General features: G+C 48.8%; 1 protein-coding gene across 2 annotated transcripts in view; it reads right to left on the bottom strand.

Annotated features, from left to right (window-relative positions):
• Positions 1-14,944, bottom strand: part of LOC123605202 (complement C3-like) — a 40,939-nt gene that overhangs the window by 6,004 nt on the left and 19,991 nt on the right. For both annotated transcript variants that reach the window (XM_045491749.1, XM_045491750.1), the window contains exons 20-31: positions 10,779-10,921; positions 10,461-10,673; positions 8,793-8,859; positions 8,596-8,682; positions 7,635-7,838; positions 7,154-7,229; positions 6,708-6,867; positions 5,687-5,785; positions 3,155-3,311; positions 1,309-1,472; positions 253-411; positions 57-116 (exon numbers count right to left, since the gene is read on the bottom strand). In XM_045491749.1, the coding sequence (XP_045347705.1) occupies positions 57-116; positions 253-411; positions 1,309-1,472; positions 3,155-3,311; positions 5,687-5,785; positions 6,708-6,867; positions 7,154-7,229; positions 7,635-7,838; positions 8,596-8,682; positions 8,793-8,859; positions 10,461-10,673; positions 10,779-10,921 (1,589 nt within the window). The remainder of the gene's footprint in view (positions 1-56; positions 117-252; positions 412-1,308; positions 1,473-3,154; positions 3,312-5,686; positions 5,786-6,707; positions 6,868-7,153; positions 7,230-7,634; positions 7,839-8,595; positions 8,683-8,792; positions 8,860-10,460; positions 10,674-10,778; positions 10,922-14,944) is intronic.

The following is a 14,944-nucleotide window of genomic DNA, read 5'->3' on the forward strand; positions in this document are numbered from 1 at the left end:
GGGCCAGAGGGGCTGAGAGAAGGCGGGCCAAGCTGGTGTGTGTTCCTGTTCCTTACCGACAAGGTGCCTTGTCCCTTCCCTTTAGCTGTTACTACGAAATCCTCATTTTTCTTGGTCTGCAGGGAGAAAGGAGAGAGGAGAGAGGGTGTTGGTACCAAGCCTTCCCCTAGCTGCAACTGCCCTATCTCTTGCCTCTGGCAAACCCTGGCTGGTATGGAGGGGGACAGCAAGGGTTTGGCTAAGCAGCTGTACCTCTTCTGACCGCAGGAGGCTAGCAGATTCCCAGAGGATGGTGTGCTTGATGAGAGAGTTGCGGCTGGGCAGTTCAATGGATACTTCCAGGTTCAGGTCCTTGTGGTCAGGGACATCCTTCTGGTATTGGGCCAAGGCTTGGAACACCATGAAGGTGGCCTAGAGCCCATGAGAAAGAACGAGGGTGAGCCAGGAGACTGAGAAAGGGGTTAAAACCCACTGGAGAAGGAAGAGAGTCATGTCAGAGGGTGGGGGATACTGATACTTTAGCCTAGGAACCCCTGCCCTAGAGAAAGTGAGGATAAGATTAGGGGTTATTATACACTGAAGACATGTCCTAGATTCTCCAAGAGACAGAGACTTAGACAAGAGCTTGGCAGACTGAGAAGGGGTCTAGAATTCACCAGAAATTGCAGGCATCAAAGTGAAACTCTAGCAACACTGAGAATATGGCCTAGCCCCATCCACAGGAGAGTCTAAGACAAGGGTTTGGAGTCACTGAGAATGTGTTTAGAACTTAGTTGTAAAAAAAAAAAAAAATGAAGTTGAGTCTGGAGATACTGACCATATGACCTAGAATCCAAAAGGGACACTGAGAATGTGACTGACAGCTCACCAGGAAGAAAGGGGGTCAAACTGGAGCCTGAGGTTATTAAAAACCATGTTCTAGATCCCACCAACCAGGGTCAGAGAGGCTTGGATGATGTCCTAGAATAGCCAAGAACATGGTCTGGAACCCACAGTAAGACGAACTAACACTGGGAGCCTAGTAGAACTGAAACATGGTCTAGAGCCCACAGGAAGATATGAGCTAACACTGGGAACCTGGCAGAACTGAGAACACGGTCTAGATCTTAGGAGGTTCGGAACACAGTTTGGGCATTCAGCATGTAGTGTAGACTCCACCAGTGCATTCACAGCTAAAAATCCACTCCAGCCACTCTGGCTTGTGGACAGAAGGGCTGCCCCTCTGAGTCTTAACATCTTCTCTGGGAGGCCAGTGGGAAGCCAGAGGAGGTAGGCATGCAGGTGCCTGGGGGATATGGGGTCACTTGCCTGGGTGGAGCCGTAGCCCCCTCCGTAGTATCTCTGCTCATTGAGCCAGGTTGCGACGGGGCGTACAAAGTCAAAGTCTTTGAGCACCAGCAGGGCCAAGAGGGCATAGGATGTGGCCTCCACGCTGTAGAGCTTCTTGCCAGGCTCCTCCCACCTTGTCCTCTCTGTAGAGAGAACCCCCACCCCCATGCTGATTGCACTGTCCAGCGAGGAGATGGCTCAGAGAAAAGTCGGAAAAGACTCGCGCTAGACTCACACTAGAACTTCTTGTTCACATGTCCCGACTGACACCCAAGGCACTCACTAGCTGGCTCCTGCCTACTCTTTTCCTTCATTAACCTTCACTCCTCCATTGAAATTCTCATCTGCAGCCCCACTGATTTACAGATTCCCTAAATTTTCCATGCTCATTCTTACTTCCTGGGCCTTTTCGTATTCTGTACCCTCTATTGGAGCACCTTTTCTCCACCCATTCCTGCTTAATCCCATCCTGCACAATTCAGCTTCAATGGCACCCCAAGAGTAGGTGAGGTCCTCCCTTCTGTCTCTCAAAACATCCTGTGCTGTCCTGTCCCAGAACTATGATGTTCTATATCAATCTATTAACTCATTTCTTTCCTCAACTGGAGTGCGAGCCATGATGGCAGGAGCTGTGCTGTATTCACTGTGATGTCCCAAGTGCCCAAGGAAGCACTTGTGGCAGAGATTGTCAGTAAGAAGCATTCACTCCTGTGGGGTGCCTGGATGGCTCAGTTGGTTGAGTGTCCAACTTTGGCTCAGGTCACAATCTCAAGGTTCATGAGTTTGAGCGCCTCATCAGGCTGTCTGCTGTCAGCACAGAGCCAGCTTTGCACTCTCTGTCTCCTTCTCTCTCTGCCCCTCCCATGCTTGCACTCTCTTGTTCAAAAATAAATGAACATTAAAAAAAAATAAAACCTGTTCCCTCATATCCTGGGCAGAGAGTTGGACTACATCTCCCAAAAGTCTTTGTAGGCAGGTATGGACACACAACCGAGCTCTGTATGATGGAATGGACACTGGCAATGTTAGGGGCCCCTTCCATGCCTGGTCTACCTCCCTTAAACAATCCACCTGACCATTTCCCCTTATGCTTAGATGGAGTGGATCCCAAGCACCCCGTGGTGGCAAAGTCATGAAAAGATAGAGGCCCAGATCTCCACATGACTGTCTGGAAGAGAGCTGTCCACCAACAACAAGCTTCCATTGTGCTAAACCACCTCAGTATATGTACTGACATATGTTACATCAGTGAGTGCAAACCTGATGCAGTATATTACCTGAGCCAATGATTAAGTGCTCACTGTGTGCTGGGCACTGTGCTAAATTCCCTATGGCATTATCTTATCTAATCCTAATTACCCTTGAGATAATGACGACAACACATCGGAATAGAGCTCTCACTGTATGCTAGACCTTCTACCTACATTACTCCTTCAATCTTGTCAAGAACCTATGATGTAAGTATCTTCTTCAGGTGAGGTCCAGGGAGGGTCAGTGACTTTTACAAAGTCGCACAGTGAGAATGTGGCAGAGGGGGATTTGAATTTGGGTCTGTCTGACCTCAGAGCCCACATCTTTTCTCCTGTGTCATAGCAAGTGCTCAACACACACTTGTTGAATGAATGATGCCACGTTCTTGTGTAGCTTACATTGAGGATTTCTCACACCTCAGAGCCATTCACCAAGCAGGACTTAGCACCATCCACTCCAGCTCAACTTGAAGCTGCCCACGTAGCATAGCTTAGAGCCACACATGCCAGCTCAAGATGACCACCCCCAAACCCTGGCCATGCATGCCTCTTTACCTCACCAGGCTGCCGCTCACCTTTGGCTGTGCCCAGAAATTTTTCAAGGAGGTCTTTCTCCAGCCTGCCTGACTGGGCCAGGGCATAGCCTGCAATGGCCACAGAATACGGTCTCCGCAGGTTCCTATAGTGGAATTCAATATAATCTCCAGCCTTGGTGATGCTGCGCTCGAGGCTCTGTAAGAAAGAGGATTTGGGGCGCCTGGGTGGCTCAGTCGGTTGAGCGCCGACTTCGGCTCAGGTCACGATCTCGCAGTCCGTGAGTTCGAGCCCCACATCGGGCCCCTGTGCTGACAGCTCAGAGCCCGGAGCCTGTCTCGGATTCTGTGTCTCCCTCTCGCTGACCCTCCCCCGTTCATGCTCTGTCTCTCTCTGTCTCAAAAATAAATAAACGTTAAAAAAAAAAAAAAGAAAGAAAGAAAGAGGATTGGGTTCTCTGGTAAGGTGCATATTGCTGCCACAAAGAGCTGGTAAGGATCACATAAGTGCCACTTCCTGGGTACCAGGATGGTTTCTGTCCTTGGGACATATTTGTTTTGGATCTTTTATTTCTTTTTTCTTTTTTGGATTTTCCAGACATTTTAGTCACCGTGAACTTGATGTGCCTGGGAGAGTTTATATACCCAGTGGTGTACTGGTAACAGTTTAAGCACCAGCTCTCCGGAGTGTGTATGGGGGCCAGGGGTCTGTTTTATCGCCTGCCAATTACTGTGGTGTAAATGCTCCCACTGTGGGCAATTTCAAGCTACCAACGTAATGGCCCTGAACATAAAGGGGAGAATATGTGTCACAGATAGACACTCATGACCTAGCATGACCCAGCTTCAGCACCCCACTGGGAAACCTCTTCTCTAATCATCAGCTTCACAGCTAACACTTACTATATGGCAGTCACACAGGCAATCGCTGAACTTCAGGATCCTATGGGGTTGGCATTATTTTCATCATCCTCTCTACTGCACGAATGACAAGATTGAGACCCAGAGAGATGATGGAAGGAGGAAGACATGATGTGCAGCGTTCGCGAACTTTCTTGGTGTAAATATTACCATGGCCAATTTCAAACTATGTGGAGTCAGTGAATGCAGAGTTGGGGGGAGGGGGGCAGTAGCACAGAAGTAGATAGCATTTCCACCTTATAGGTACATAACCTCGAAATGGATAGATTTGTCATAGATAATGAGGGAAAGTAATAAAGCAATCAGGAAGTGATGAGTTTTGAGTGTTTCTTACCTTTGCTTTTAATGCTTAGTGTTTAGTCTAAAGTCAGTTTACGTAATTTGCTTGAAAAGAATGATTGTGTTTAACAACTAGCTTGTGAAAGTCCTGGAAGTTTAACAGTTGGCTTTCACAGACTGATCCCAGCACACTCTTCATCTGCATCCCAGTGATCTGGGTCTACAGCCTATGCTATACTCAGGCATAGTGTTGCCATTTTGTAGAGGAAATGTTGGTGCCTTGCAGCAGAAACTAATCCTTTCCCCGCCAGCTGCCTGTCCTCCATCTACTCTTGACTTTTGCAGAAACTTCGGTCTTTCATTCACTCGGCCACAGTGGAAGTAGCCATATTTGCTCAGTAAGACCTACTTCCTGGCCTCAGCTGATTGGACCAGGTATGACCACCTGACCCCGGGTGGGCCAATCAGAATTTCCCCTATGGGTATCTGAAAGCTCTAGGTTTGGTCTGGCTATTTCCCCAAGGAAGGCAGCCAAGTTCTGCTGGGCAGGCTGGGTGGCAGGGAGAGAGGAATTATTGGGCCCAGAACGGCCTGGGTCCCTCTGAGGCCCTAAAGTCAACAGCCCTGTCCCCTCTATCTTGAGTCTGATGAAGGGAGGGGCAGCTGCCTGAGGTAAAATCCTGGGCTCTCCACCTTGGCAAGTTAAGGTCAAACAAACCACTCTCAAACCCCAGGACAAAGCAGAGGGAGTAATTGCAGAGACTCTGGGGAGTCCACCTTTCTAAGCTTCTCTGCTTCAGAACCAAAACCAGAGGAAAAAGAGACAGCCGTGAGCCAATATTTGTAATCATTTCCTTTTTGGGGTCATGGGCCCCTTGGAAAATTTCCTAAAAGATCTCCTGAACTAAGAGAGTAGCCTTGATGTGTTCTTGGGTCTGGGTTGTGCCTTTTCTTCAGGGAAGCAGCAAGGTATGCTGCACTGATCATGTAGCAGTGATGGGGAAAGCAGGCTGAGGGGGCTTTTGTTGAAATTGGCTGACACTCTCTGGACACGGTAAAGCAGGCAGAAAAGACCCATTCTTTGATCTCTTTCTGTCTTAGTTTTCTCCTCTGTAACCTGGGGATAAGAAGAGTAGCCTACGTCTCGGACTCTTAGAAGGATTATCGGACTTAGCATGTGCAGCACTTAGATGAGCATCTTAGTTAACTGCTCAAAAAATGCTGGGAATTATTATGGTTTTATGGGCATTATGGCTGCTGTGGTGGCTGCTATTGCACTGAGAGGACTGGGAATCACCTGAATGCAACAGCCCACCCTCCAAGGTGGATGTGCCCTGGGTACGTGAGAGGAGGAGAGGGTGGGTTGACACTTACGTTGACCTGATCATTGCAAAACTCTTTAGCCTCTTGCAGCGCAATGAGAACAAAAGCTGTGAGGGCCACATCCTTCTCCTCGTTCTCCCGGAAGCCACCCTAGAATGGGAAGCGGGAAATAAGGATAGGGTCACCAGTATGTCCCCACATGCTGACCAATCTCCTTGTAGGGTGAGCATGTCAAGGCACGGGTGAGTCTCTCCTCAGTGTCTCCCTAGGTGGGCCACACTCTTCAATATTCACTCATTCAGCAATTGTTGCTCATGCTGTGGAAAAGATGGTGGGTAAGAACCCAACACCAGTCCCACCCCCACAGTACTCCCCATCTAGTAAGGGAGACAGACATGAACCAATTGGCTCACCAGTAGACATATCATAACAAATTGGTGAGTGCAGTGCAGGAGGAGAAGTGGATGTGGCAGTGAGATTGGAAAGTGGGAGTGTGACTCAGTTGGGGAGATCAGGAAAGATTTCCTTGCAGGATGACCAGGGTTGGCATGCCAGACAGTGAGAACAGCATGTTCAAAGGCCCTGTGGCTGGATAGAGCAAGGCTCCTTTCAGTGCAGATGGCATGTGGATGGGGATAGGGGGACGGTGTGAGACTGGAAGTCTGAAAAGTCAGGCTAAGGTAGTGATTCTCCACCTTATGCATGCATAGGCAACTCATGGCAGGGGAAGTGGAGGTTGTAGCAACTGTGAATCCTAGGCCCTCCTCCTGAATTTTCTGATTCCTGCATCTCAAGTCTAGATTGAGAACATACTTTTATAACAAGTTTGAAGGTGATTATGCAGCTAGCTACTGGCCTGGGGACCACATGTGGAGAACCACAGCTGGGAAGGGTTCTATATTTTCAGAGCAAAGGGGGGGTGGGGGGGGACTTTGGTGTTGCACTAGCCTCTGAAGGTCTCTGGTCTTCACAATGGGGAATTGACACTCTCAGCTGAAGGGGTAGCCTTTCATGTCTACCCTGTTACTCCAGGCGCCCTTCCCCCAGCATGCCCATAAGTCCTGCTTCTTACAGTCATTTCTTGATGAATTACGGGCCCATCTTCCTGGAAGACCCCGTCAGGCTTCTGCTTCTCCAGGATCAGCCATTTGACAGCCCCGCAGAGGACCTGGGAGTTGATGGCAATGAGATTGGCTGCCAGAGAGAAGACCTTGACCACGTAGGCTGTCAGCCTGTGGGCGGCACAAAGCGTCAGCCAATCGCCTCCGGGATCCAGAGACTGCCATTCCAGGAAACCAATGAGCAGAGAGGGGCGGGGCCTACAGGCTGGCCCAGCTTCCCCACCCAAGGCAGGCGCCAGCCTAGCCACAGGGGGCGCTTGATGTCCACAGGCCACGTGGCAGCTCAAGGTGGGCGGTTCATCTGTGTGGGCTGAGGGTCCATAGCATAGGGCCCTTCGGGCGAGACCTGGCGGACCACCCAAGGCCGCTTTGCTCAGTGGGGTGCCAGACCACTCACCAGGTGCTGGCTTTCCGGTTCTGGAAGGCCGCAAAAGCCGAGTTGTCTTGTCTGAAGGCCAGCTGCTGGGAGTACCCTGCAGGGAAGCCAGAAGTGTCTCCAGAGGAGCAGGGGCTGAGTGGAGGGGCTCAGGGGACAAGGTTTCTCTGAGGCGGGAGACAGGGGTTCAGGGAGGAATGAGGGGGCTCAGGGCTGAGCAGGGAAGTCTGCTAGAAGAGCGGAAGGGGCTTCTAAAAGGGGAAGGAGTTCTCAGAGGAGAGGGGTTCAGAGAGGCGAAGGATCTCAAGGGGGTTCAGGGCAAGGGGGCCTCAGTGAGAGAGGGAGTTCTAGAGGGCTCAGAGGGGCCCAGGGTCTCAGAGAGGGCAAAGGTCAAGGGAGGTCTTTGAAAAGAAGAGATCCTGAAAGGGGAGGAGCTTAGAGGAAGGGCGTGTCCCTGCTCTGGAGGTGGCTGGAGCAGAGAGGGTCTCCCAGGCAGACCCACCCTTTTCGATGAGCTGCAAGGAATCCTGCCTCTTTTCCAGGCCAAACTTCTCCCACTGCTCCGTTTGGTCCAGGTAATGGACTGCGATGACTGTGGGTGTCATTCCTATCATGTTCTGCTCCCCACAGCCCGAAGGAGTCACGATGAGGTGCTTCAGTCGCTCCGCGTCAATGGCATCCTCAGTCAACTGAGCCACCGGGGTCCCTGCAACCCAGCAGGAAGACAGGGCTCAAGCAACTCACCCACCATGGGGTGGGGTGAGAAGGGGCAGGGCTGTCCCCAGCGATCCCAGGCTCCAGGCAGCCAGTGCCAAAGAGGTCAGGGGCAGTTGGGGGCTGAGGGGATGTGATGGTAGGAGGTATGAGGCGGGGGTAGGGGAGTGGGGAGGGTGTCAACATTTGTAGGGAAGGGGGTCTTATGCTTCACAGAAATCTGCTCCCTGAGCCTCTTGTTACAAGTGGCAAATTAATTCCAGAACAATCGTCACCAATACTTAGATCATGCTTCATGCTGTTGCCAGGTGCTGTTCTAGAGAAACATCATACAGTATCTCATTTAATCCTCTCAACAAGCCTTTGATATAGGTACTATTATTCACCCCATCACAGATGAGAAAACCAAGGGTCTCTCCCCAAAACCTTACAGCTTACAGGTTACAAGGTGCTTTTCCAGGAACTTCTTTTCCCTTCTGGCTCCAGTTGTCCAACTCAGGCAATTAGTTCCAGAATTTCCTGCTCTTGAACTATACTGTTGCTCATTTAAGCTTCTCTATCAGCAAAGGCTATTTGCTGAACTAAATACTGCCTGGAACCCTCTATAAAACAGATCAGGGAGGTGGCCTGCTGTTCTAGCTGTAGTGGAGGCAGGGGACGCACGGTAGTATACATGCCCAGAATTTGGAGAAATTAGGTCCCCTTCTCCAGAGCTGTGCCTTCCTGGGCGAGGGTCAGTGGCAGCTCACCTTGCAGGAGGATCCTGGTCTCTGAATCTGTGTCTGGTACCTGGTCACTGAGGTCTGCGGCGTGGACCTCCTCTCGCTGCACTCCGTCTGCCAGTGGAATGGGAAGGACCTGTGGCGTCACCCTCTCCCACAAGGCCCTGCCTCACCCCCTACCCCCGACCCTCCAGCTTTCAACCCTTCTGCTGTGGCTGACTCACTTTGGCCCCGGTTTTCTGGATCCAGTGTGTGAACGGCCACAGTTTTGTCGACTCTGATCCCTTCAGGCTGAACAGTGTTGGGATGGGATGGGGGAGGGGGAAGTCAGGTGAATGAAAGAACAGACACAGCTGATCAGCAGGGCATGGGCACGATGGCATCACCCATCCTAGTTCTGTGACTGGGAGTCAGTTTACCCCCACTGCCTCTCAAATGTCCTTAAAATAAAAGAATGTGCATAAAGTGCTGAGTACAATGCCTGGCACTTAGTAAGCGCTCAGTTAAACTAGGGGCTATCTTATTATCAATGTCCCAAGTGAAGCTCTCCTTCCATGCTGGACTGCTGCTGTTTGTGCCCTTCCATCACACATTCTCCTTGAAGCTGGTACTAATGCACACATTTTCCTTTGGAGACCCAGTCTCCTCCATGGCATGCTGGTAAACATTTGATAGCCATCTCTCCAGGAAGAAAAGATCCTGATTTGTGGCCCTGGCAGTTTCCATCCTGCGAACATCCCTGCCACGGTAGATTTCAAGCTACCAGCATCAGAGGGTGCAGAATTGGGAGTTGTGGACACACTGGCTCTGGGGAGCCTTGTGCAGGCTCCAGCGCCCTCTTGGGTTTCTTCCCATTGGTGCCACACTGGGACCCCTGTTAAAGGGATAATTAAGATTGTGCTCCTGGGGGTGCCTGTGCGGCTTGGTGGAAAAGCATGGGACTCTTGATCTTGGGGTTGTAAGTTCAAGTGCCACACCGGATTACTTAAAAATAAAATCTTGGGTCGCCTGGGTGGCTTAGGTGGTTAAGTCTCTGCCTTCAGATCATGGTTTCATGGTTGATGAGTCTGCGCCTTGCATCGGGCTCAGTGGTGACAGCTCAGAGCTTAGAGCCTGGAACTTGCTTCAGACCCTTTGTCTCCTTCTCTTTCTCCCCCTCTCCTGCTCATGCTCTGTCTTTCTCAAAAATAAATACGCATAAACAAATTTGTTTAAGAAAATAGACTCTAAAAAATATGAGTTTGGTTCCATTAAAGTCAGGAAAGAAAAAAATAATAAAATTCTGGCTTGGGTATAAATAAGACGTGTCACTGTAAAATAACAATGTCAGTTTTAAAGCATTTGCTTTTCAGCGTTTCAATATTTTTTCAATGACTTTAACATTTCGGGGGAAAATTAACCACTAAACAATTTCAACCATTAAAAAAGACACGTAGATGGGGGCCTTCATTTGTCCTTTAGCTTCAGGCTCCTATTGTGGTTTGACTTGGCACTGTCTCTATTTAAAATTTTGATCTTTTGTGTATCATGGATTTTTTGGCATTAATTTTGATTCCTTACAATATTGCATTAAAACACTGTTGCTCTTATGATCTCCCATTTTGCTTGAAAATATTAAGGAAAGATGATATGAGGCTTTCTTTTCATTGAAGACTTGATCTCCTATTATATTTGAGAATGTTCATCACTAGGAAAAGAGTGAAAATGTAAGTGTTTCGCACTTACCCTAATCCTGGCCTTGCTTCCAAACTTGCAGGACTCCCAAGCATCCTAAGCTGGACACTGGACACTCTTGGTGTCTCAGAGTCAGTGTCTCCAACCTGGGTTGACAGCATGGGGAGACAGGAGCCTCTCCCAAAGGACAAGGGACTGCAGGTGCCCCAAGGACTCACCACGACCTTCAAGGGCTTCTTGACACCATCCATGATGAAACGATTGTAGACCGCAGCCTTGACCTCCACCTCATGTAGACCGACCTTCAGAGGCACGACAACAAAAGGCACAGCCATTGAGGACTTGGCTGGGATTTTCAGAATCTGCTGGTAGCGCTTCTTGGCGGTGGCCAGGCTGCAGAAGGCTGGGTTGTAGATCAATTCCACCCGCACCTGCCAGGGAGAGAGTATCAGTCAGGGGGGCAGGTGCCACAGCCACCAACCCCAACCATCCAAGCTCTCCATCATACCTCTGCCCCCACCCCCCCGGGAACCCACCTTGAGCTCCCCAACATCCTGGTAATTGTAGAGCACGGCTCGGATCTCCACTTGCTCATTGCGCACGACAGAGTAGGGTAGCCGCAGGTCGATGAAGAAGTCTTGCATCACCGTGACCTCATAGGGGTCAGCCACGCAGATCCCTGCCCAGGAGTGGAGTGTCAAGGGAAGGAGGTGGACAGGCTCTCAGTGCTTACCCCTGACTGTGGGAGCTGTGTCAAGCTCAGCCTGTGTTTGTGCAAGCCCAGGGGCTAAACAATTGCACAGGTGACACATTACCGATAGTGGTGGCAGCTGAGAGTCACTGTCATGTACGGTTTCCATTTTCTTCTCGTAGTTTTACTCATAGGTAGGTGTGCAGGGGGAAGGGCTCGAGCACACCCGAAGGGTCCATACCTGGGCTCTCCAAAATGGTAGCCTGAGCTCTCTCTGGTTCCTGGGCACTTGGAATGTGGCTAGCTCAGAAAACTTTTTAACACATGTTTGGAACAATTTGCATATGCCAACCTACCTTTTCAGCTGTATATTTTGCAAATCCTACAATACAGATCAAAGTATTTCCAATGAAAGGCTAGGGGCGCCTTTCCACTGACTGGCTCAGTCAGTGGTGGGTGTGATTCTTGATCTGGGGCCATGAGTTCAAGCTCACGTGGGGTGTGGAGATGACTTACAAATAAAATTAAAATCTTTAAAAAAAAAAGATGAGCACCCTCCTTGAGATGCTCTGCAGACATAAAATATGTACTAGATTTCAAAGGCTTAGTGCAAACAAAAGCAAAATGCATCTTTCACAATTTCAAGATATTAATAGGTTACTATTAAATATCAATAGATGATTATTATTATTATAACATTATCATTAGCATGATGGTGGGTTTTTTTAACATATTTTTCAGCATATTTTTTCAACGTATTTACCACAAGTTGCAAGAATAACATTGTGGAGATATTTGGTTACAGAAAAATGTATGATAAAATTGATGTCACCTCCTCTTTTTTTATGGGGCTCCCAGAAAATTTAAAATGACTTGCAGCCTGCATCGTATTTCTGGTGGACAGTGCTGATCTACAGGCAGTGAAAATGACTGCAAAAGCGATGGTTAATTTGTGATTCAACAGCTACTAGGCTATATTCAAGCACTGGGTTGATGCAAGCAGAATTTGCAAAAGCATTTTCATATTAAAAATGTTACACTAAAAAAATAAATAAAAATAATGTTACACCAAGAAATGATTAAAATTTGGGGAACTGTGTGTCTCAGTCAGTTAATTGTGTGCTGCTTGATATCTGCTTGGGTCATAATCTCTCAGTTCCTGAATTTGAGCCTGGTGTCAGGCTCTGAGCTGATGGCAGGGAGTGTGCTTGGGATTCTCTTTCTCCCTGTCTCTCTCGCTCTCTCTTTCTCTAAAATAAGTAAACAATTGAACAGAATTAATTAAAAAAAGAAATCTTAAAATTTAATATATATATTTTTTGGTTATTTTTCAGAAGTGAGGAAGAATAGAGGCTTGAACAAAATCATTATTTCCTAACCTTGGGTCGTTATTAATCATCCTTAACCCTCCATCCTCGGGGGATCTGTTATACTCATGGGAGCTATTTACCATTTCTTATCTACTATTCGTTTTTACATTTTTTAAAGTTCATTTTTGAGAGACAGAGACAGAGTGCGAGCGGGGGAGGGGCAGAGAGAGGGGGAGACACAGAATCTGAAGCAGCTTCTAGGCTCTGAGTTGTCGGCACAGAGCCCGATGCAGAGCCTGAACTCATGAACCACAAGATCATGACCTGAGTCGAAGTCGGACATTTAACCGACTGAACCACCCAGGTGCCCCTCGTTTTTACATTTTTAATATTTATCTTTGGTCATCTCTACACCCAATGTGGGGCTCGAACTCACAATCCCAAGATCAGGAGTCACAGGCTTTTCCAACTGAGCCAGCCAGCAGCCCCTGTTTTCACATTCTTAAAGCCAGATTCAATTTACTCTGGTGGGTGAAAAACCAGCTTTTGCACCACAAACAGGAGGCTACCTCCAGGGAAACAAAACGGTTTTGTTTTGTTAAATACTGGCCAGCTCACGTTGTGTCTGCAGACAGCAGACCTACTCTCTCCTTGCTAATCCAACTCAGTCAAGACCTACAGAGGAGATGAGGACATCCTTGCACCAGACTTAGCTTTTCCCTTGAACAAGCTGGAAGGAGCGAGAGAGAACCACACACAGAGTGACCTCTGACACACCATCCGTGTTATGTTTGAGGCAGAGAAACGCCTACTCTCCGTGACCCTGGAAGGACAGCTACATCTTTGTCCAAACCCACGGAAGGTACATCACTGAAAGGGGACCCGAGCTTTTGACTGCACCTGATGATAATGTATCAGTGTTGTCCCAGGGATTGTGGCAAAGGTACCACCTAATGCAAAAAAGGGTTAGAGATGGGAATTGGGGGGAATTGAGGAGTGAGTGATAATTCTCGGTTGTTTCTGTAAACCTAAATTGTTTAAGAAAACTCATTAATTAGGAGCCCCTAAGGGCTGGCGGGGGGGGGGGGGAGCCCGACCCACCCAGTCGGTTGGGTGTCTGACTTCGGCTCAGGTCATGATCTCACAGTTTGTGGGTTTGAGCCCCACGTCGGGCTCTGTGCTGACAGCTGAGAGCCTGGAGCCTGCTTCAGGTTCTGTGTCTCCTTCTCTCTGCCCCTCGCCACCCCCGCTCGCACTCTGTCTCTGTCTCAAAAACAAATAAATATCTTAAAAAATTAAGAAAACCCATTAATTAAAAAAACATCAACCAGGGCACCTGAGTGGTTCAGTCGGTTACACATCTGACTCTTGTTCTCAGCTCAAGGTCATGATCTCATGGTTCATGAGTTCGAGCCCTGCATTGGGCCCTGTACAGCCGACAGTGCAGAGCCTGCTTGGGCTTCTCTCTCTCTGCCTCTATCTTCCCCTCCCTCAAACATACTGCCTCTCTCTCTCTCAAAATAAATAAATAAGCTTAAAAATATAATCGTACCTGGTAAGACAACAGTATTGAGAAGATGTCACACAGGTACAGAGAGCAGAATAGAAAAACCATAGGGCCCTTTAAGATGCTGACCCCATCACTCCCGGGGGCATCGGGCAACTTCTGGGGATATTTGGGGGACATGTTACAACCGGGGGTGGGGTGCTCCTGGGGTCTTTAGGTAGAGGCCACAAATGCTGCTCAACACCCGATATTGCACAGAGAACCTTCCACAGAGAACCACCCAGCCCTGAACAACATCAGTGATGAGGTGCAGAGACCCTGGTGCAGGACAGGCCTTCCCCAACCTCGAGACACACACAACCCCCCACTCCCCGCCCCGTGGGTCATGTTAAATGCAGGTTCTGATTCAGCAGGTCAGGAGTGGGGTCCAAGATCCTGAATTTCTACAAACCCCCAGGGAAAGCACCTTTGCCAGATTGCTAGTGGTTCAGGGAGCAGGCTTTCAGAAGCAGGGATCTAAACTGTGCCTTTCAACTTTCTCTTTGCAAGCTGCAAGAACCTTTCTTATTTCAAGGAAACCTCACGCAGGCCCTCCATATACGAACAGGGACAACGAGGAGATAGGAAGATGCTCTGATCTGAAACGCGGGCGGGGGCCACCGACCAGAAGTGTGCTGAGCTGTTACTGGAGCTCCAGACGAAGGGAAAAGTATGTGCCCCATGAATGCATGCACCACCCTCCCTCGGTCAGGAGAAACTGCCAGTTTCAGTTCCCTCAGTTAAAAAAGACAAGCAAAGACGCAGGTTTTGAACATCTTGAAGCCAGGAAAGGGAAGTGATAATAATGTGTAATGTATTATAAATGGTAACAAAACAAAATTATTAAACACGTTGGTGTGGCATGAAAGAGATATTCATACTTCCCTTCGTGAGTTTTAACATACCTCCTTTGTATTTTTACCTTATGGTTTTAATTTTTGTTTTAATGTTTATTTATTTTTGAGAGAGAGAGAGAGAGAGAGAGAGAGACCAAGCGCGAACAGGGGAGGGGCAGAGTGAGAGGAAGACACAGACTCTGAAGCAGGCTCCAGGCTCTGAGCTGTCAGCAGAGAGCCCGATGCAGGGCTTAAATTCACAAACTGCAAGATCATGACCTGAGCCGAAGTCAGACACTTAACCCACGTAAGCCATCCA

The sequence above is a fragment of the Leopardus geoffroyi genome, chromosome A2 (genome assembly GCF_018350155.1).
Source record: "Leopardus geoffroyi isolate Oge1 chromosome A2, O.geoffroyi_Oge1_pat1.0, whole genome shotgun sequence".
NCBI lineage: Eukaryota > Metazoa > Chordata > Mammalia > Carnivora > Felidae > Leopardus > Leopardus geoffroyi.